This window comes from Bolinopsis microptera, chromosome 2 (genome assembly GCF_026151205.1).
Source record: "Bolinopsis microptera isolate Bmic1 chromosome 2, MBARI_Bmic_1.0, whole genome shotgun sequence".
NCBI lineage: Eukaryota > Metazoa > Ctenophora > Tentaculata > Lobata > Bolinopsidae > Bolinopsis > Bolinopsis microptera.
The window spans coordinates 7,282,089-7,305,808 of NC_087073.1; the positions used below are offsets into that span (position 1 = coordinate 7,282,089).

At 40.1% G+C, this 23,720-nt stretch overlaps 1 protein-coding gene across 12 annotated transcripts; it reads right to left on the bottom strand.

Moving 5' to 3' along the window:
- Positions 1-4,453: 4,453 nt before the first annotated feature.
- Positions 4,454-23,720, bottom strand: LOC134811526 (mothers against decapentaplegic homolog 4-like). 12 transcript variants are annotated; one of them, XM_063818375.1, is made up of 14 exons: positions 23,517-23,711; positions 21,702-21,928; positions 19,659-19,777; positions 15,366-15,416; positions 11,102-11,158; positions 10,357-10,389; positions 9,108-9,179; positions 6,813-6,934; positions 6,478-6,614; positions 6,178-6,346; positions 5,928-6,063; positions 5,579-5,690; positions 5,260-5,418; positions 4,454-5,085 (listed from the first exon to the last, which is right to left on the bottom strand). In XM_063818375.1, exons 1-13 carry the CDS (start codon positions 23,643-23,645, stop codon positions 5,265-5,267), a joined length of 1,518 nt encoding a protein of 505 aa, XP_063674445.1. In that variant the 5' UTR covers positions 23,646-23,711; the 3' UTR covers positions 4,454-5,085; positions 5,260-5,264. The 12 variants fall into 12 exon arrangements, with proteins under 12 accessions (XP_063674445.1, XP_063674446.1, XP_063674444.1 ...); XM_063818376.1 differs by having other exon boundaries at positions 5,934-6,063; positions 23,517-23,700; XM_063818374.1 differs by having other exon boundaries at positions 5,934-6,063; positions 6,813-6,946; positions 23,517-23,700.

Sequence of the window (23,720 nt, forward strand, 5' to 3'; positions counted from 1 at the left end):
GAATATAGTAATTGTTTTGTATTTAATTTGTAAACATGGTGTACGTCAATTTTTTTGAAAATGTTAGAAGAAAAATGTCTTCATGCAATCAACAATCAGATTCCAATGATATTATGCGAATTCAAATTTTAATCTTGGATTGGTGGATATAAAAACTCAGGATTTTAACATGTCATCATCATCACAAGATTTATTTTGATTGTTTTCAATAAAATATAATATTTGACGACGTAGTTTAAAGTCTCTTATTGTCCAGTACTTATGATCTAGAAGCCAGTTGTCTCCACTCCCTGACTTGACCCTGCAGACCCAGTATCTTGATTTCCCATGTCTTTGGAAGACACAGGTGATTTTATCACAGCCGACTGAGATTCTAGCACCTTCCTCGCTCTAATCTTGAGGGTGTGTTTGATCTCCAACAGTTTGACATAACCAAATACCACTCCAACCACCACACATACTATCAAGATACAAACGACAACCAGGATGATGATCACAGATCTTGCTCTGTAGTTCATCTCACACTTACAGTACGCATGTTCAGTTCTATCAGAAGGGTCCAGATCACCATCAGCCCCTGTTTTCCTGTGAGCGCACGTGCAATCACTGATGAAATCACTGGAGCAGAACAGATCAGGTTTGGGAGAGTATCCCTCAGAGACATTTTCACTTTTGATACATCTCAGGGACGTCTCCAGAGGGTTGTCACCTGCTGTCTCCAGAGGGTTGTCACCTGCTGTCTCCAGAGGGTTGTCACCTGCTGCTGCAATATCGCAGGTGTAGAGGGGTCTGTAACACAGGATCTGTATCTCACCGTAATCACAGTGGTGGTTCCAGCAGCTCAGTCTACCGTTAGCCAGGGCCCCGGAGGTATCAGCAGTTGAGACTGCACTTAGCAGAGATAGTCCTAATAGGAGAACCGTGCAAATCGACTGTGTAGGTAACATCATATCATCAGCTAAAACATGGATTTGTTTTAAAGGTAGCATAAGGGGAGTTTAGTTGAATAACTATTTTAATTCAAGTTAAATGTTAGTAGCGGTGTTGTGGATTTAATGGATAGTGTTTTAGTTAAACCAATATGGTGTTTGGGGTCGCAGCATGCAGTTGCAACTGTTGTGCATTGAGTTTTAACAGATAATTAGAGTTCAGAGATAAGTTAAGTTATTCCATCAGGTGGATTATGACTTATAATATGAGTATTTAATTTCATTTTCAGTTAACTATAGCATTGTCTCAGAAGTACAGTGAGAATCGGCATTGTCTCAGAAAATGTGATTAATTCTATTTTTCATTGACCAGTGCCGTGAGATTCGAGTCATGAGTATAGGATTGAATTACATAGTGCCAGGTGTCTTCATAGTTTATTTCTATAGTCAATTCATCACATGTCTCGAAACAACTACAGTTCTGTAAATCCAATTTTAACTATAAAGTCCAAAGTTAATTATCAAAATTTCAAATATGACTCTTATTCTTAGGTGAAGTTGAATGATAATCGGTTATCAACCTGGATGATTTTGAGAGACATGAAGATTGAAGATTAAATAAATGACATACGAGGAGGGTTAAAAGTCGCAAAAAATTGATATAATATGCATAAAATTCTGGAATCATTTTCAATTGATAGTTAAAGTCGTTCCAAAAAGAGATTTCTGGTCATGATGTGAATGGAAATATTAAATTAGGCGCATTAAAACTATCTCCAATAAAACCACATACTATACCTTTACATTTAAAATTGCTGTAAGGATTCTGATGTAAGTTTGAACCCAAGTCCATTACACTTATTGCAGTGTTACAGTTAACAACCTGATACGATAGTTAGATGCATTGGTAATACACAATAATGGTGTACATACCCTCAGATCTTACAGTCCACATAAGTAAAAGAATTGTTCGCATCATATTTTCGTTTAACGAACCAAACCCTCACCAGCCATAAAATAACAAGACAAATCAGCAGCAAAATGAAAACCACCACTAAAACCACAATCGTAAACTTGAACCTGAAGTTCATCTCACACTTACAGTACACATGTTCACTTCTATCCGAAGGCTCCAGATCACCATCAGCCCCTGATTTCCTGTGAGCGCACGTGCAATCACTGATGAAGTTATTCCCACAGTATATATCAGGTTTAGGAGAGAAACCCTCCTTACTCTTGATACATCTCAGAAAGGTTTCCGAGGGGTTGTCTTCAGCGGAGTTGATGTCGCAGGTGAAGAGAGGACGGTAACACAACATCTGTGTGTCTCCGTAGTCACAGTGATGGTTCCAACAAGAAACCATGTCCTCGTTGTAGTCTATGTTTGTTCCGGGGTTTAGAATGAAGAATGCCACAAAGGCAATGACACCGACTTGTATAGCGAATCTCATTAAGGTTGCGATGGTGCGAAACCTAAGTTAGAGAAAGTTAGTTAGAGAAAGTTAAACAGATATTATTATAATTTGCACTAATTTATTGATGGTTCAACTTAAACTACCGCATTTATATAACTATAATTTACTATTAAACATATTCTTACTCCTGGTGATATCATTATCAGTAAGATATCCATTATTTTGAGATGGATAATTCTGATTGTCATGACATTTACATGTTGCTGTTGAGATTTGTAAGTTTATAAAGTACTCATGACAACTCATCAACAAGTCTGATATTTATTTCAGATAAGTATTAAACGGGTTATATTACCCGTTTAAGACACGAAATCTTAAACATCAGTGATCAGACATTGCATGATAACATAACTATCGGCTATTTAATAGTTAATACTGTGCACAATCTTGATCAGTGATCACTCATAACGAAATGCAGTGTGCAAAAGTTGTAATATTTATAAATGGTATTGGTAATACAAATGATTCGAGAAAATTAAAGCGATCGCTGATTTTGTGGTAGCACTAGCATAGTGTAAGTGAGAATTTAAGATTGACTGTACATGTTCTCTGTGCAGGACAGTAGAGGTTGATAAAAAATGTAATATTAACGATGTAACTGATAGTATTCTATACACAGAATGTGTACTGCATTGTTATGTGTAGACCCCATCATAACTTCGAATTAATTGATTTAAGGAGCTTGCGGAGCGAGAGGGTATCTGGATAAAACAAATATGATCCTTTTCCACGTCAAAATGATGATTATGATGTAGTTTTGCTACACGTTATATACCTCTCGTGCACGCCGATCAAAAGGGGTTACAGCGTGTGTCAAATGTAGTTGCAGTGCGGAGAAAATGTTGCAAATATTCGTAAAGATCGTTCATTTTCGAATTTTAGACCGGTAAATTTTCGATCATCAGCTTTAACATGTGTTTTAATATTGACAACTAATTGATAAGGATGTTGTTCAATTTATAATACTAGAATCGTGGGCTTGAAATTGAAGAAACTTTATCCAACTAACGATACTAATAGTGACAAAGACAACAGTAACATCACACAGACAGCACACACCATCATTTGAAACTATAAGTCTAAATGGGAACTTAACTGTCCTTCCACCAGATGCACATTTATTTTCACATGTGTCTACTCCATGGTCTGCAACGAGAATCAACTATTTGATGAGCACATGAAATGGCTGTTTTTCATTGGACGCCGGACGGTGTCGGTATGCCGGACTGCGGACCGTGTCGGTATGGACTGCGGACCGTGATAATTATCGGAACGAACAGGTGTTTGGTAGTATCTTTATTGTTTATATTTTCTTATCCTGTGGATTATGATGTTGCCACCTGATTCGAATTATGAATCCTCGCTTTTATGTGACGAGCGTGCTAAATCACTCTACAAGTACAGTCGATTGATCGATATTCGCGATTGTTCTAAAAGGGCCCCCGACAGTTAAAACCAACTTCAAGTTCAATCGATGTATTATCGGACGCTGATTCCGAGTCACCCCCATGACATAGGTTTAAAATGCTCCCCTGACGAAATATTGGCGAAAAACTGTCTCGATCACGTGATATGATTATGCCCGTATAAGGAAGTTAGTCTAATTTCTCGTTAGGGTTATAAAAAACCTGCATTTCAGCATATGCTTTTGTTAAGGATTGGGTTAGGGTTAGGGTTGGGATCAGATTAGAGGGTTAGGCCTATTAAATATTTCGAATAGTCGTTCAGGACTAGCTAGAGAACGGGTTGAAAAAGTCACGTGACAGTCGAGTATGGAGTGATTAATCATCATCCTTTATGTGACGCATTCACAAATGACGTCACATTCACAAATGACGTCACATAGATGACGAATTATTTGAAGTGGCCAGACAACTTGTCCACTGAACGCTCGCTCCCCTATAATATTAATAGATACTGATCTCTTCTGGCCCGATCAATCTGTAATTATGAATAATAATTCCATTCCCATTTAGTTGCTTCTATTTGTCTGGTTCGTGTTTGGCAATATGATGTGCTATTAACGAAGTAATAAATTAAACGACTAGATTTATTATCAAGTAAAGGATAAAAACTATAATGAAATTAAACATAATTTTTATTTTCCAGATAAATTGAGAAATGAAATCAATGGGCCTACGTTTCAATGGCTCAAAAGTAAAATGAAAACTCTTACCCCGCTACTTTATTATACGTTTATGCAAGTAAGAAAATATAATGGTTCAATAAAATAACTAATAAGGGCATGAGCTTTTCTACCAATAATAATATTTCGTTCAAATTTCTTTTCATAAAACGTTTCAAACGCACAATAATGATATCTATATCTATAATACTTATTTTCATCACAAAATTCAGTAAAAATTGAGGTTATCAAATTAAATAAATATAATTATTGTGGACTGTCCATTGGTCTGAATCGAAGTTTTTCCCTTTCTACGACACATCTATGTACTACAATTCTGAAGAAAGTATTCACAAATCACAGACGGCATATAAAGTGGTCACGCTAAGTTGCGCGGTACTGTTCACACGTTTGTCACGTGGTAGGGTCACGCGTGAGGGGTCACGCGTGGGGTCTCATGCTCCGCTATTTAGGTCGTGAGGTCCTCCAGTCTTTAGGTCTACTGTATGCCATGTATATAGTACAAACGTTATAAAACTCTGATACCAGGCGAGCCCTGAAATTTGTTTTTTTACAAAACGAACTTGATAATTGGCTTCGGTGGAATTAAAATATAATAACCAAACTAACACAAAAGAAAATGACTAAAAAATTGATCAAGAAGAAGAATGATCTATCATAAAAACTAAATTTTACCCAGTTAATAACCCTGAGAAAAGACAGCACTAACCGTTGCTAATGATCCTGTCCAGCTTCATACATCTGAGTCCACTGCAGGACATGGTCAAGGAGCTGGAGGGCCCGGTGCAGCTGGATTTCGATCCAACAAGGGGTGTACTTGATGTTGACACGGTGGTAATCAGGCCCCCAACCCTTCACAAAACTCAACCTGAAACAATATAATATTTTAAAAGGAGTTTTTGGTTAAAAGCGTAGAAATACTGCATTTGTTAATTATATCATCTGTGAGTAATATTACGAATAGCACAGAAACTCGGCATAAAGAAGTTGAAAAAGATAAAGTTAGATTCTTTTTTCCGAGCTAATACCTGAGGATACACATTCGTCTGAGATCGTCCACACCGATATTAGCTGCAGCGTTTATCTGAGCCATTCCGTCCCTTGTTAGAGTTCCACTTTCGGGGTTTATTGCTTTAGGACCTGCGGGGAAACAGTCTAGTTTCCAGGTACTTCACATTAACAAGAAATCAATCCAGAAAATATGCAGGATTTTTCATTTTATTCTTTCATACTGTAATTTCATTGACCAACGAAACCTAATGTGCAATGAATAAGCTAAAAGATTAAATAAAAACAGTTAGATCATTAACAATCTAATCGAAAAATTATTTAAAAAAAGAACAAGAAGTCCGCTAGAGAGAAAAGAATGAGACTCACTCTCACCGACAACTTGCAGAGCAGCATGAGCAGCCTCCGGGCTCCCGCTCACTGCCAGAGCCTGGGCCCTGGCTGCTGACTGGGCCTTCTGTGCCTTGCCCTTTATCGTGTCGTAACAATCATGTAGGTCAAACACCTGGAACACCACATGGGTTACTTTCAATAAATATGATTACCAAATCGAAAAAATTAGGAGAGCCCAAGAATAAATGTTTCGTTCCAGAACTGTCCTGAACAGAGCGCTACTTACTTTAAGATGAGTGCCGGGGAATATCTTGTGGACAGCGTCCCCAGGCTCCCTCTTAGCCTCCTTGTCCAGGTACTGGCTCTGAACAAAGACGGGATGTTGACTCTGGCACTCCAGCCAGACGTCTCCTTCTCCTGACAACGTCAACTTTACTCCTTTACCAACATGGAGCCTGTGGAAAGTACCAATTTAGAATTAAATACGGGGAACTTTCCAGAATGCGTCGTTAGCTTTTTTTTAAAGACCATACCTTGATCTATCTCGAAACATTGAAAATTTAATGTGGATAAAAAGTTGCCATACCTAGCTTTCTCGCTGGCCTCTGTTCTGTGAACGTTGCTGAGTTGACCGAGACAGAAGCGGTTAGGTTCGGATGGATTTACGTAGCCGTCTATCTTAACCTCCCGGTACTGCGCTATTACTTTGAATGTTTCCCCGACCTAGCAGATATCTTATATAAGGGCTAGAAGGCAAACAACTCCTAGTGTAACAGTACGAATAGAAACAGAGTGGAGTCTAACACTAAAGACAAGTGCTAAATTTAAAATGATCGTTTTAAAAAGATATAAAAACACATTATTTAGCGGTGGCCGCAAAATAATGGAAATTTCATACCAGATGCTAAAAACAAAGCAAACCTTGTGATCGAGTTCGAAGTACTGAACGGAACACCAGTGTTCAGGGGAAATAAGCTGTCCTCGAAGTATGGGGGAAGGTGGTCGCTGTTCCATGGAGCTGTGTTGCAATATTGAGGGCGGATCTGGGTTATCAGCTGTTATTAGGGACAGTTAGGTTAGAAAGTGACAGATTGGTTAGAAGTGTTATATATATTACTGATCCTCAAATCAAGCCAACAACGGGAGTAAATTTTAGTAAAGAACAGTTTTCTTAATTCGGTTCCTTAATTCGGTTCCTTAATTCGGTTCCTTGATTAGGGCAATGTCTGCAGCTGAGATCATTGCCATATTCACATCCAAATATTTATGATTTTTTAATATGAAGGCGAAAACTGCTAATGTGGGGTTAAATGACGGAAGATGTTTTTTACTAACAATGGGAGGACCCCGCTATCTCACATTCTTTATTTTCCATAGGAGACTCGGTATAACTATGATGGGGTTCAAGTGAGCTTGAACAGCAGTTTTCTACAGTGACGCGAAACAGGGGAAACAATTTGAAATAATGATAATGACGAGGAATGAAGTCGTACAATTATATAAATATTATAAACGGCCTCTCTAAAAATTCCACCAATCCGTCAAGCTTGGCACCGCTGACTCTACGAATCATAGAAAGTAAGCAGCTGAATTTGCCCGGGGGTAAAATACCGTGACAATATAACGTATAAAACTATAAATACGAACTTTAAGTTGCAGTAAAGTTAATAGTCTAGTCTCCATATAAAAAGGTAATGGCCCATTTGTAAGCACATGTATTGACCATTAGATAAAAGACAAATTTGCCGGACCTCTGATTTGCTCTTGTCGGTTCAGGCTAGGGATTCGTTCAATGCTACACAGCTAAAGGGTGGTCTCAAAGCATCTTAAATAGGCGACTCAGCCCTGCAGACCAATCCACGGAACTGGTGCACTGCTCAACCTCATTAAACCAACTGTTAGAAAGTCTAAGAGAGTGAGAGAGAGAGATAGTAATAATAAAACACCGCGTACAAAACACCCTCCATTTTATCAGATGGAATCTAGACTGATTGGTGGCCTCCTGTGCCGTACACTGTCCATTAAATAACAAGCAAATTATATTGCACTTTATTAAATGATCTCGTGAGAAATTTACAGTGACTGGAACTGCTGTTGTGGATCAATAGTTGGTGTGTGTTAGTGTGTGGGGGACAAGGGGCAGTAAAAGGGGCGACAGTAAGGGTTGGGGCCGCTAGTAATATTAATCATGTAGAGAAATAAATGGTGTGAGATTATCAATGGTGGAACGAAAGGCGACGATCAAGCACGGAGATATGGTTAAAGACAAGAGCAGCAGAGATTTAAGCTGTTTTCTTCTTCCGAAACTTACAATATCAAAAACTACCCCAAAAACTACCCCAGTAACGGTATCTAACGCATCACGTGACGTGTTTGATACTGTCTAACTGGGGCGGGGTCTAACGTGTCAATTTTATAGCTCCCCAGTATGAAGTGAAAGTTACCCAATGACGTAAGGAATAGACAAGCTGACAGATTAACATCTCTGTTACTTTATAATATAATACTGCGGCTGCTCACTATCATCTCACCCAACATCAAATTATTAATCAACCTTATTTGGTTCACAATTGCTGTTAATTATTGTCTTATCTTTAAGTTGTCTCCCTATTATCCCTAATGGCATATATGCGGCGCTATGTGCATTATATGCATATAATTATATGATTGTGCGCAAATCTGTGTCGTTATTGTAATTGTGCATACATTAAGGAAAAGCTTTTGTACAATATCAAAGTAGACGGTTTATTTGTAAGGCAGATAAGGTTGCCTCAGTTTAATGAACAGTTTATTAAATTATTCTCATGGAGGGAGGTGGCGCGCTATGAAGTACTGATAAGAAGTGGATAATCAACGTGACTATTCATAAATGGCATTATAATGGCTACATAATATGCAATGTCACTTGAATATCATAATCACCGCTGTTTCTGTGTGATGAGGAATGAAGTAAGTCTACTATTAAAAAGAAACACTTGTTCGTAGTCCTGTGCTTCATGTCATTTCTAGAAACCAAAGTAAAGAACAAGGAACCGGATAAGTTAACGACGGCGTCCAAAACAGACTTGTACAAGTTAGCTTGATTTGGGCATCACTAATAATTGGTTTAAATAATTTTCAAATAAAGACATCAAATAAACTCTGAAGAAATTCGACTTGAAATGCCCCACAAGAAAGAAAGTGGAAAGTTTATACAGTGATCAAAGCACAACTCACCCCAAAAGTTTTTATTGAGGTGTTCTACGGTGGGGAGAGAACTGTTGCATCCATAACCGCTATCCCAGCCACCTGAAATAAAGTTAGTTTTTCATACGTATTCTTGCTACTCAGACAAATTCTGATTTGAAGTACCTGGTGGATTACATGTCTGGAACTTAAATGGGTTTCCGAAGAAACCATAAGTTATTTAAAAAATTTGGGTTCAGCACAAAAGGAAAATGGGTCTATAAGGTTTTTTGATTTCTTGTGCGGGTGCTTATCATTTACTTTCAGTTGTTTATGATTGGTCGCAAAGTAAGGAGTTTAGTTCGTGTCGTGCTGTATATTAATAATTTTTAGCAAATCCTAACGCCGTCTCCCTGTAAACCCAATACCAGGCGGAATCTCGACAGGAGCATCTGTCATTTGGTCAAGACTCAGTTTCCAAAGTTGCATTTAATGTTCTGAATGTCGTTGAGAGCAATAGTTGGGCTTCATCGACTCAGAATGGTTCATATCAGTATGCTGAAAGTTATAAACATTTTGGTGTGACACAGCCCTGAAGAATTGGATCTAAACTAGGCACCACATTGCACAATTCCCTTATTCGGTATCACTTGGTTAGATCTGTCCCTCAGTAAGTTGTGAATATATATATCTCAGTATTTATTTATGTATATATCTCTCCAGTGGCGTAACGTTGCCTGTTGGCGCCCCCCCCCCCCTCCCGCCGAAAATGCGCCCCCTGTTGTCCCACATTCAAACGCCGATTTTGCGCCCCCCTAAGCTGATGGAGCCCCCCCCCCGCACAGCGGGGTCAGCGGGGCCCTTCGTTACGCCACTGTATCTCTCTTCATCTACCAACCATAACACCCACAATCACGTACCCCATCACATCACGGTCCGCTTACCTACGTTACAAAATTAAAAGCGGGGAAAGTGGAAAATTGTGGACGTGCCTACCAAACTATTGCAAATTGTCGATAAACTTCTTCGATGACTAAGTTTTACCCTCATGAAACAGGCCAGAATTAGTTTGGGTGTTTCAAGCTGTAATTCCTTTGAGTCTCGATCTTTTACAATCACGTGACTTTTTGAAAGAGCGCGCGCGGCAAAAAGCGCGCCATAGTTGCGCTTACACCTCTGTAAAAAGATCTTAAGCGCCCTCCATAAAGAGAATTGCGATCCACCAAATTTGAATCGGTTAGTGCAGACGGACGTTGAACGTCCGCCTGATCGTAAAATTATAATATCACATCACACTCACTTTTACGTTCGACAGTGTGAGTTCCTCCTTCTCCTGCAATTAATACTATGAGTTTTAAGATGATTAACTAGTTCACCCATAAAATAGCGTCTATTATATTGACTACATTGAATTTCATAAATTCTCTTCGGGTTTGGACACAACGACGCATGGCGGAGGATACTATGGCGGGGACAGTACGGCGGAACCTTTCCTTAAGATCGGACAGAACGGCGGAATCACACGGTACTATAGACGCAATGGCGGAACTAAACGCCAAACCAATGATAAACTTAGCGATACAAATTTTACAATTACATAATTTTATTTTTTTCCATTCACATAAATTAATGTTTTTTCGACATCAACAGTCATTCAACAATTCAACCATTGGCTGACGAACTGTAGATATGGTAAGAAGACCGTATATCAATTTTTTTAAATACAATTATTTGTTTATCATTGGTACGGTGTCTAGTTCTGCCGTTCTGTCTGTGTCACGTGATCTCGCCGTCCCTCCCTTTAGGAAGGTCCCACCATCCTCCACCGTAATGTCCTCCACCGAGGTGTCCGGTCCCCATTATCGTCTAATGGAATTCGATACAAAACAATGATTGTTTTAAAAGATGTCAATATCGATGATCATGTACCTATATATACTACGATATAACGCCTATTTAGGATGAATAACAAGCATAAATTGAGTGCCAGACAGTAACGTCACCAGCATTACAGACATCACACAATTCCACTAAAGTCAGCTTACCTTCTATTTGTATACAATCGTGCACAAACTCGTCTTTTACTAATCTCGAAGGGGGAGCTGTAACAGTAATTTGTTTGTTAGTTGTCACTGACAAAGTTGTTATTTATAGTCAGGGTGTTGTTCTGTGCAACATGTATATAAAGTAAAGTTGTGCGTATTAAAATGACCTAAAGCTTGGTAAATATAACATTCGGCAGAGAGGTAAAATGAGAAATGTAATTGAAGAGGATATTTAACATGTACAGCAAAGAGGCACATAGAATACAATCAAGATGATGAGAGAAGTGTAATGTTCTATTACAAAATAGTTTTAATGTAATGTGCTGCTGTTGGTAACGTGTACTGCATATAACTTAATTATTATGATATTATGACCTGATAATATTATGTCCGCTTGTTATCTGCATGTTATTTACACATGTGTCAGACAGTTTAATGAGACACACCAGAAATCAGTAAGTGTTAATTAGAGAGAGAGAGAGAGAGAAAGAGATAGAGCCAGACACAGAACTGGATATAATTACTTGTTGTTATTATGCGAATAAAGCAGTCACCAGGATAAGTCACCAGGATACGACACCACATGACGTCACCACATTACGTCACCACGTGATGTAACAACACACTCCCTCCCACACGCAGTCAAGTGTAACATTACACAACAACATGATGTCCAGTGATTGGCCGCTCACACACACACACACACACACACACACACACACACACACACACACACACACACACACACACACACACACACACACACACACACACACACACACACACACACACACACACACACACACACACACACACACACACACACACACACACACACACACACACACACACACACACACACACACACACACACACACACACACACACACACACACACACACACACACACACACACACACACACACACACACACACACACACACACACACACACACACACACACACACACACACACACACACACACACACACACACACACACACACACACACACACACACACACACACACACACACACACACACACACACACACACACACACACACACACACACACACACACACACACACACACACACACACACACACACACACACACACACACACACACACACACACACACACACACACACACACACACACACACACACACACACACACACACACACACCCTCGTAATAACACACAGGAACCCGAAACTCCCGACCCTTAAATCATTAACTCAATTCGCTCGCAAGAGGGGCCGGAATGCTGGGGATTGTATTGTATAATCCTCCTCCTCCTCCTCCTCTCACAGTGTATAATTATCATCTAGGACAGATATACCAGCCATAATTACCCGCCCTAATCCTACACACCAGGCAAACCGGGTCCCCTTTCAGTCGCTTACATAACCTTATATACAACAGTAGGTTCTTAGTAATGTGTACAATTGTGACATATTCCATTACTAGCACAAATCTAGACATGTAATATCAGTGCGAGTAGCTGCTGGTCACACACACAATATTATGTCAATATCCGGATATTCACTAAACGGTACGAGATGATATCCCTAATTCTTGAGATGATATCCCCCCAAAAATTATCCGGAAGAGAGAGACAGAGATATAATAATAATAATGGAGTTTGCGTAAAGAGCAGTGCAGGAGAGAGGCAGGCTGATGACGTAGTACTATTTCCCCTGTAATTACAGTAGGTAGTGAGGGTGGGTGCCACGTTTCTGTGTGTTGTAGTTACTGAGATCCAGCCTGGTCTGCCAGCCGATCTCCCTAAATACTTAGCATGCCTGACAGTCCCCTGGTAGTTGTAAACCACATTGTTGTTATATATATATCAACATTATACAGTTCTACTAATATTTACCTGGTATGTTATAACCGACCCTATCATCGTTATATATATACAGAACAGGATGATGATTATACAGAGTAGTAGTAAACATTAAACCTGAGAGCAAGAGAGCAAGAGAGAGAGTAAACACTGTAGAGTGTAAGAGCTGAGTGTCCGAGATAAAGCACATTATCGGGGCCGGGGGAGCCAGCCCAACATGCACAGGACATTACAATTAGTCTGTCCCTTAATGTGTAAAGTTGTAGCCTGTACTGAGAGTGTAGTGTGTGATGTTTACTGGTATTTACTAGCAGTCCACTTCTCTGTAATACCTGGATACCAGCGTGTTTGTTGGTAACTACAGGTCTACAGTACACGTTCCACATGATGTTATGATGACAGAATGCGTCACACCTTAACTAGTGGTGGCTACTGCATGACCTGTACTGGTAACTGGTATCCTGGTAACTGGTATCCTGGTAACTGGTATCCTGGTAACTGGTATCCTGGTAACTGGTATCCTGGTAACTGGTATCCTGGTATCCTGGTTTACTGGTAACTGGTATCCTGGTAACTGGTATCCTGGTAACTGGTATCCCGGTAACTGGTATCCTGGTAACTGATATCCTGGTTACTGGTATCCTGGTAACTGGTATCCTGGTAACCTGGTAACTGGTATCCTGGTAACCTGGTAACTGGTATCCTGGTAACTGGTATCCTGGTAACAAGTGATCCGTATAGCAGTCATTATAACACTGCTTTGTGCCGTGCCGCCTGGTGACGCAATGATACATTACTGTTAACTTAGTTTGGCACTGTTAACCGTGACTCTACAACTTCGTTTGACTTCTCTTATTACTAATCAGTAGCAATATGTTTAGTATCACTAATCAGTAGGCAAAAGGGGGCCAACCTTTTACATTCATTTAAAAACAATCTTAGATCTTAACCTTAACTTCTACATTAAATAATAACATCCTATAGTGACTAATACAGATCCGAGACTAAAGGCACCGCTTTTACTGTAGTAACAGATCATTTGTTATGCAAAGTTTTGAAAGAGGAAATAATATGTCCCCCGCACCGGTCCCCACCACTCAGTTCAACAGTTGATAAGTGGTGATCTATTTGAAACTAACACAGAGCTCATTACCCGGATAAGTTTAATTGTTTTGTCAGAGTTTGGGTCCAGGGGGCACAAACCACCTGGAACCGAGGAGATCTCAATATACTAAAGTCACTATATACGCAATCAAATTAAACAGATATCTAGAGTTCTCTTAGATCACGAGAACCCACAGGAAATTAGAGTTCTCTTGAGAACATCATGAGTTGTCAGAGTTCAATCTTTAGGGTTTAACCAGGCCACCCAGCTTTCAGTGTGCTTCATGATCACAACTTGTTCTGGCTAACAACTATACTCCCACCTATCAGATACTACCTTGTTGGAGAACTGGCTGTCTGCCATGTTGATCGAGTAACTAGAAGTGTTATCAGCTACATTACAACTTGTAGAGTGACGATATATTGACTGTTATACTGTCCATACACATCACCTTATCACTAATCTATAGTCAGCAAACAGGAGAGAGAAGATACATGTCAACATATTGTGTACACTTTACTAGTACTTTTACCACCCACCAACCTCTGTCCAATAATAACTCAGACACTGACAGAGTTTTCTAGTACAGGTATTTTTGGAAGGGTATTATAAATGTGAAAGAGGAGTGACCGGAAGAGGGTCGGAGGGAAGCCTGACTGATAACTCCCTATATTATTATGGGGCATGTTTACTATGTATATATCACGTGTAACAGCGTGTTAGAAGATTTGCAGCGACATTTACAGCCTCCTATACAGTGCTTGTTTGCTTCACGATTAACGAGTATTGCAGTATAAGGAGGGAATTATATGTGAGTAAATATCCAATCATTACGAAGGAGTACAATTAAAGGAAACATATGAGGAATCTTTAAAGTTTGAGTAGCAGTTTAGCAACATTTATAATTGTAATAATATTATGGTTTAAAAAAGAAGTTGTATAAATAACATGATGGTCAGTATCCCTCTATCAGATACAGAGTTCGAGATAGGGGACTACTATCGGTGGGGTTAGATACAAACATGCATTACATGGGGGGACGCAAAGATAATCAGGTCTCTTCACAGCATTTAGTTTGAACTTTAAGGTGTAACAATACGATATTATCATCTGCACACATAAACTTTGGAGATGTTATCTTGTAAGTTGTATGCCATGTGTTCGTGTCATTTGCATGTAAAGTGTCGGCATGTATGTGGTTATGCAGAATAAAGCATCTTGATGCAACATATATTAATGTATTTGACAGGTATGCAAGAAATACAGGATATGCAACATTTATAAAGGAGTTAAGGCGTTACTCTCACCAGTTTGGTAAATTGTCAATCCGCTGATGTCCAATGGATACGGGATTTGAGCTGAAAGTTTCGATTTTATTTTATCTTCATGAATGTTAAAAGCGTACATCCACAAAACTCACATCTAAATTATTGTATGTAAGGTTCATATTATCATAAGACGGTAAGACCCATATTATACCCATATAATATATTTCCAGGATATTTGTACAATACACGTGCAATATAATAAGTAACCTAGAAACCCCACATTACGGGTTCTCCTAGCTGCGTGGTCTATATCATTCGTACTTAGTAAAGACGATCTGTAGTAATGAGCACTAATATATACCGGTATCACGTGTAGTTCTAGTGGAATGGAACGGAGTTCTAGTCACGTGTCTAGTAAGAGATTGTGTAGTTCTAGTGGAATGGAGCGGAGTTCTAGTCACGTGTCTAGTAAGAGATTGTGTAGTTCTAGTGGAATGGAGCAGAGTTCTAGTTACGTGTCTAGTAAGAGATTGTGTAGTTCTAGTGGAATGGAGCGGAGTTCTAGTCACGTGTCTAGTAAGAGATTGTGTAGTTCTAGTGGAATGGAGCGGAGTTCTAGTCACGTGTCTAGTAAGAGATTGTGTAGTTCTAGTGGAATGGAGCAGAGTTCTAGTTACGTGTCTAGTAAGAGATTGTGTAGTTCTAGTGGAATGGAGCGGAGTTCTAGTCACGTGTCTAGTAAGAGATTATGTAGTTCTAGTGGAATGGAGCGGAGTTCTAGTCACGTGTCTAGTAAGAGATTGTGTAGTTCTAGTGGAATGGAGCGGAGTTCTAGTCACGTGTCTAGTAAGAGATTATGTAGTTCTAGTGGAATGGAGCGGAGTTCTAGTCACGTGTCTAGTAAGAGATTGTGTAGTTCTAGTGGAATGGAGCGGAGTTCTAGTCACGTGTCTAGTAAGAGATTGTGTAGTTCTAGTGGAATGGAGCAGAGTTCTAGTTACGTGTCTAGTAAGAGATTGTGTAGTTCTAGTGGAATGGAGCGGAGTTCTAGTCACGTGTCTAGTAAGAGATTATGTAGTTCTAGTGGAATGGAGCGGAGTTCTAGTCACGTGTCTAGTAAGAGATTGTGTAGTTCTAGTGGAATGGAGCAGAGTTCTAGTCACGTGTCTAGTAAGAGATTGTGTAGTTCTAGTGGAATGGAGCGGAGTTCTAGTCACGTGTCTAGTAAGAGATTGTGTAGTTCTAGTGGAATGGAGCAGAGTTCTAGTTACGTGTCTAGTAAGAGATTGTGTAGTTCTAGTGGAATGGAGCGGAGTTCTAGTCACGTGTCTAGTAAGAGATTGTGTAGTTCTAGTGGAATGGAGCGGAGTTCTAGTCACGTGTCTAGTAAGAGATTGTGTAGTTCTAGTGGAATGGAGCAGAGTTCTAGTCACGTGTCTAGTAAGAGATTGTGTAGTTCTAGTGGAATGGAGCGGAGTTCTAGTCACGTGTCTAGTAAGAGATTGTGTAGTTCTAGTGGAATGGAGCGGAGTTCTAGTCACGTGTCTAGTAAGAGATTGTGTAGTTCTAGTGGAATGGAGCAGAGTTCTAGTCACGTGTCTAGTAAGAGATTGTGTAGTTCTAGTGGAATGGAGCAGAGTTCTAGTCACGTGTCTAGTAAGAGATTGTGTAGTTCTAGTGGAATGGAGCGGAGTTCTAGTCACGTGTCTAGTAAGAGATTATGTAGTTCTAGTGGAATGGAGCGGAGTTCTAGTCACGTGTCTAGTAAGAGATTGTGTAGTTCTAGTGGAATGGAGCAGAGTTCTAGTCACGTGTCTAGTAAGAGATTGTGTAGTTCTAGTGGAATGGAGCGGAGTTCTAGTCACGTGTCTAGTAAGAGATTGTGTAGTTCTAGTGGAATGGAGCGGAGTTCTAGTTACGTGTCTAGTAAGAGATTGTGTAGTTCTAGTGGAATGGAGCGGAGTTCTAGTCACGTGTCTAGTAAGAGATTGTGTAGTTCTAGTGGAATGGAGCGGAGTTCTAGTCACGTGTCTAGTAAGAGATTATGTAGTTCTAGTGGAATGGAGCAGAGTTCTAGTCACGTGTCTAGTAAGAGATTGTGTAGTTCTAGTGGAATGGAGCGGAGTTCTAGTCACGTGTCTAGTAAGAGATTGTGTAGTTCTAGACGCCCAGTTAGAATCATACCCAACGCAAGATCAAAGTAAAGATTTAGACGCGACCATATTATTACGCCAAGCATTTTGTGAATACGCATTCTTGTGTGATTAGGTGCCGTCAGAGTGATATTCACCATTTTAAATGGAGTATTAAATGTGTCGGACGATAATCAAGACTGCATAATAATAATAAATAATAACATAAAAGCCGGGGGGAGGATAAAGGGAGAGGGAGCTCCACCGTAGATGGGTCGCACTGTAAATATGACTTTACCTAGTTCCCCTAATATTCCACCTTCACACACCACCAAACCTCGAGACATGGCTCGAATTAGAGTTTCGTTCGGCTAAGTGGAGGCTCATTAGCAGTCCGCACGGCAGTGAAGTCTAGAGAGAGAGAGAGAGGGAGTGAGCGAGGGATGGAGAGAGAGAGAGAGACGGGGATTTGGGAGATGGTAGTGTCTTTAGAAGTAGACGGTGAGGAATGCAGACATGTGATGATAGGGACGGGTAGAGAGAGCGAAGGGGAGAGGGGTGTTGTATAACTATAGACATTAAAGTAAGAGAAGATAGTTACGTTTCCTAAGGAAATAGTACCGTACATGTACATTGTACTCTCTTCTATTTGAATAGCAGTCCTGATATATCAATACAGACTAAATAACACGTGTTAACCACGTGACAGCCCACGTGCAGGCGGGAAGACCGCTACATGTCAGGAGCGAGGTTGTAGGATGGAGCCAAACTGAGCAGCCGTCATACGTTGAAATGTGGCCGTCCTAGATATTATAATATGTTCATATGTGACGAGTCTAGCGACCATTAACATGAGTTTAAATTTCGTATAATTTCACCGTCTGATTGATCTGTGCATGAAAACTACCACGACATCTTATTATCACCAGTCTAGACAATGAAATTGACTGCTCCAATGTCAGGACACAGGTAGTTGGTATATTAAAATCATCATCCCAAAAGAACATACTATTTCTCTCTTTGTTGGTGGGGAGAAGAGAACTTCACCCGGACCTGCTCTTACAAATACATGAGTAGGACCAGCTCTGACAAATTATAAGCTACTTTCCAGGAAATCGGATTAAATAAAATGTAGGCTCTGGAGTGAGACACTACAATGTGTCGCTGTGTTATTATTTATAGAACTGTCAACCTGTTAAATGCATTGTTTGGGTGTGCTATTCCCCGCTCCGTCAGACTCGCACAATGGAATCAGTGTCGCTATTATGTGCGGGCAAACGCAATGAATGTACGTTTCATAAGCGTCTATTATAAATGACTGCAGCTAAGTGCTGGATAAAATATCGATCATCTCCCTTCAAATTGAAGAGAGCTAATATTTTAGTCTTAAATCTTAGATCGTAAAGATGTCAGACGGGCGCTTGAGGTTAAATATCTACGAATATTTAGAATTTAGAGTAATTTAACGGATAAATATAGGTCGCTTTAATTTAATTTAATAGAAACTTGGCTCGGGGATTAAGCACCATTTAAAATGGTCCGCTCCAGTTGCATAGGCGGATCAGAAATTGACGTAGAAATGGTTGAAGTTTTAGTATGACAACATAGATCTTGAAAGAGAACTTTTAAGAGTTACCTGGACATTGCACTTACACTTATTAGGGTTGTGCGTTTATGTTCATAGAACCGTCCATGTGTATTGTGTAATGTGTAATGACTACTAGACTAGAGTAATGTGTAATGACCAATTTGATATTTATTGTAGAAAATATTTAATTGTTTATATTGGGATTTAATTGTGAGTACAGAGACGCACGTTCAGATGTAATGTAACTACTGCACACATTGTCGGATATTCTGCATGATGTATGTAACTACACGCTCATCTGACAGATTATGTTACTCCACAACATTCGGACAAGTTTATGGTTCTGTATATAATTCTGAAGAACTCGAATACTTTGTTAATATTCGTTAACTTTCGAATAACTTATTGTATAGATTTAAACATCCAGTAAACTACTCAAACTTCAGAAATCCCAAGTCACATGCACTCCAGGGGCTTCAAGTACCACAAAAGTGTACATGTTTAATTGCACACGATAGAATGCACGAAAGAAACATCAGATCACTATGATGACGAGATATCTAGATGATATCTAGAATCTACATGATATCTAGATGATATCTTGCTACTTACCGGGGGAGATGACACGCTCGTAGTGGTACGGGTTAACGCACACCAGGTCACACTTCAAGTCGAACGCGTACTGGCATACGCTGATATGCTTTAACTCATTCTTGTGAAGGTCCGGCCACCTGAAATACAATTAAATTTCTCGTTATCATTCTCATGTTATTGCAGGTACTATTATATTTCCTTATATAGTGCTTTAATATAAATATGTGTTTTGTATCTTAACGTCTTAATTTATTCCTATATTTGGCCTTTCAACCGAAATATTTCTGCTTGAACTTTTGGTTCTTGGTTCCCCTGGCATGGCGGCTCTCTAATAATCGATATTAATAAAGTTATATTTACAAAATATGTCTGATTTAAATGATACACATGCTCGACATATAAATTATCGGTTAAATATAAGGAATCTAATTTATTTAAAGAATATGGTGTCGTCCGATAAGGAGTTAAATATCATTTTAACAGCTTCATTGAATTTCTCAACACACACCAGACATTTAATTGTCCTGATAAAAAGTCAGTAGAGCTTCATGTATACACTTCCTGTAGTAATTCTTTAATAAAGCATTGTGCAGCTTATATAAATCGGCTGTCTGGTATTCACAAAAAACTCATTATCAGAGCAATTAAACGTTCAACTTGAGAATTTAAGAATGTCGCCAACTTAAATGAAGTACGCAACATACTGTTCACAACGAGCTAGTCGTTTATTGAGCCTCAACATGCGTATTATTTGTTCAATCCCAATAAAATACTTAAAATTTAAATCATTTCTTCAAGATTGAGGACACCACATTTTATTTGAGAGAACTATGAAGCTACGTGGCCCAAGATGATATGTCAGAGCATTGACTTTTTAAATAGGGGGTATAGAGGACCCTAAAATTTCAGCGGTAAATATGGGATAATTTGGTGAGTTAGGTAGTTAGACGGTATTATACCAGCTGATCCCCCTGCTTATTACAACGCTCCACAACACAGCTAGTAATACTGGGAGTTATAGAACTTGGTGCTGTTTGAAAAGGGTAATGAAGTGTCGCGGAGACCCGCTAAGTGCAGCTCCCTGCTGAACTGACCAGGTGTACTCGTGTACATTGTTACACACACACACACACACACACACATACCCGGGGTGTGTTGTAGTGTTTACACATCCTTAAAATGGAGTGTTGGGAAAAAGGTGGGGGAATATCTCATGGGGGAGATGCTTGCGGAGTGAACAGTGTTTAAGGGATGCTGATTAGTAGCCGTTGGAATTTAACGTAAAGGTCTCGTGTGTCATATATCTTAAACGAAGATCTCCCTGAACTGTATTATATACTACACGATGAGAATTACATCCCGTACTTAATTTCAAATATCTAGATTAGTAAGGCGGGAGTAATAACTGTAATACCCTGAGAGGAGGAGGACCTCGCGGATCCTGGGAGATAGTGAGTGTATACTTTGTTTTAGTCAGACTACTTTAAATCTGCACAGAGAGGGAGGATTATATTGGTATGAGACCTGAGCGGGACTAACTGTGGGTCTCATTGTTCCACTAATTATATAAGAGAAGCTAACCATGTTAACAGTTTTGTAGGGTGAGTAGATATTATTGGTCTGATCACAGTTTAGACGGTTCTAATACATTTTCACAGAATTATTAAGGAATTTGGCACGTTATCATGGGAAGCGTGGGTTAACAACTCTGAGATTTAAATTTTAGTATGTAATATAGATTATATAATATATTCTAATGATCTCAATAAATGTAATAGATAATCTATAGTCTGTTATATTGATACTTGATACACTTGAACATGATCTGAAGACAGTTGAATTACAAAGAGTTACTCGTTAGTCCAACGAGTAATTAAATTACAATTCTGCATAATGTTATTTCTCGTTACAATGTTAAGTGTATCTAAATGTTTATTGAGGTTCAAGTTTATTAATTTAAAATTTGCCGTGATGACAGGTGCAACTTGTACGCTAAACAACAAACAAACGGTACCGACGGGTCATGTTGAGTATACTGAATGTACTCGCATTATACGTTACCTCCACAGTCTAGCGTATATGACATGAGGGAATCCCTTCTTTCCTGCCACTTGCAGTCTGCCATCTAGTGTGCGCTGTATAGTTACACATTTGCTCGGTCTGCGCCCGGACATAGTCACTGCTATTATAAGCGCGTCTAGCTCGTCTCTCTTCTCTTTCAGTTTCTTTACAAGAGACTCGATGGCGCGCTTTGCGAAAGTTTCGTCTTCTCCACCATGCACTGCACCCTGAAATATTAGAAATTTAAGAGAGCTGGAAGCTGGTGTTACACATGTTTACTGCTCACAAAAGAAGGATATAAAACATTTAAAAGGCAGTGACACTAGTATTATGTTAGGAATCATAATATGAAATACTGATACTACAGACTTGCACATCATGTCTTGAAATGTCATTTAACGTCTAACGACTAAATAGCAGACAAATACCAAAGAGATAATAGGGCAGACAGATTGTGCAAACTGTCGCAATGCGCACTTCTTGGATGGTTAGACTACAATTGTCAGTCACATTTCAGCCTGTGCCCTGTCCACGATAGATAGCCTACTGCAGCAGTGAAACAAATATTTATTTAAAGCCAGACCTCCGTTTACCACTTAATGTCACAAATAACCAATGAAGAAAATTATTTGATGTGTTCATCGGATGAATCTGACGTGTATAAAAACATTTATAAATGAGACATTAACATAATGGTTTGAAAGGGATAGTAGCTGCCAGATTTAATATATTTGCAACAAAACAGGCTTAAAGTTTAGAAAATTATGATAACTGTGATTAAAGCTTTGTCAGATAAAGTTGGCATCAGAGAGACAGAGAGAGAGAGAGAGAGAGAGAGAGAGAGAGAGAGAGAGAGAGAGAGAGAGAGAGAGAGAGAGAGAGAGAGAGAGAGAGAGAGAGAGAGAGAGAGAGAGAGAGAGAGAGAGAGAGAGAGAGAGAGAGAGAGAGAGAGAGAGGGAGGGAGGGAGGGAGGGAGGGAGGGAGGGAGGGAGGGAGGGAGGGAGGGAGGGAGGGAGGGAGGGAGGGAGGGAGGGAGGGAGGGAGGGAGGGAGGGAGGGAGGGAGGGAGGGAGGGAGGGAGGGAGGGAGAGAGAGAGAGAGAGAGAGAGAGAGAGAGAGAGAGAGAGAGAGAGAGAGAGAGAGAGAGAGAGAGAGAGAGAGAGAGAGAGAGAGAGAGAGAGAGAGAGAGAGAGAGAGAGAGAGAGAGAGAGAGAGAGAGAGAGCGAGCGAGGGAGGGAGGGAGGGAGGGAGGGAGGGAGGGAGGGAGGGAGGGAGGGAGGGAGGGAGGGAGGGAGGGAGGAAGGGAGGGATGGAGGGAGGGAGGGAGGGAGGGAGGGAGGGAGGGAGGGAGGGAGGGAGGGAGGGAGGGAGGGAGGGAGGGAGGGAGGGAGGGAGGGAAGGAGGGAGGGAGGGAGGGAGGGAGGGAGGGAGGGAGGGAGGGAGGGAGGGAGGGAGAGAGAGAGAGAGAGAGAGAGAGAGAGAGAGAGAGAGAGAGAGAGAGAGAGAGAGAGAGAGAGAGAGAGAGAGAGAGAGAGAGAGAGAGAGAGAGAGAGAGAGAGAGAGAGAGAGAGAGAGAGAGAGAGAGAGAGAGAGAGAGAGAGAGAGAGAGAGAGAGAGAGAGAGAGAGAGAGAGAGAGAGAGAGAGAGAGAGAGAGAGAGAGAGAGACAGAGACAGAGACAGAGAGACAGAGACAGAGAGACAGAGTTTCAAATAGCATTTCTTTGTATTTCAACCGACACAGGTGATATGGTCCTGATCACATAGGCCAACTTTATTTGGAAATGCTATTTCTTGATTTATAGAAAAAAATCTGACCTGTCGATGGCACATAAGAGAGTGAACGATTGTGAGGCAGGCATCTGAGGCAGCAGGAGGGGCCTGTGGTTGAGGGGGTAACATGTGCTGGACATTCTGCAGGTACATTGCAGGCACCGGCTCCATCATTTTCTTGTGGTTTGCTTTCTTTCAAACACTCTTTATATTACATCCCTTCAATTCTAAGGAGTAAATCTTGATCAC

Excerpts from the sequence above, each read along its gene's own strand:
- LOC134811526 (XM_063818373.1), bottom strand. The coding sequence starts at position 23,645 with ATGATGGAGCCGGTGCCTGCAATGTACCTGCAGAATGTCCAGCACATG. Across the intron at positions 15,417-19,658 it reads CGAGCGTGTCATCTCCCCCG|CTCAAATCCCGTATCCATTG; the intron begins GTAAGTAGCAAG and ends CGAAACTTTCAG. Across the intron at positions 6,947-9,107 it reads CCTCAATAAAAACTTTTGGG|CTGATAACCCAGATCCGCCC; the intron begins GTGAGTTGTGCT and ends CCCTAATAACAG.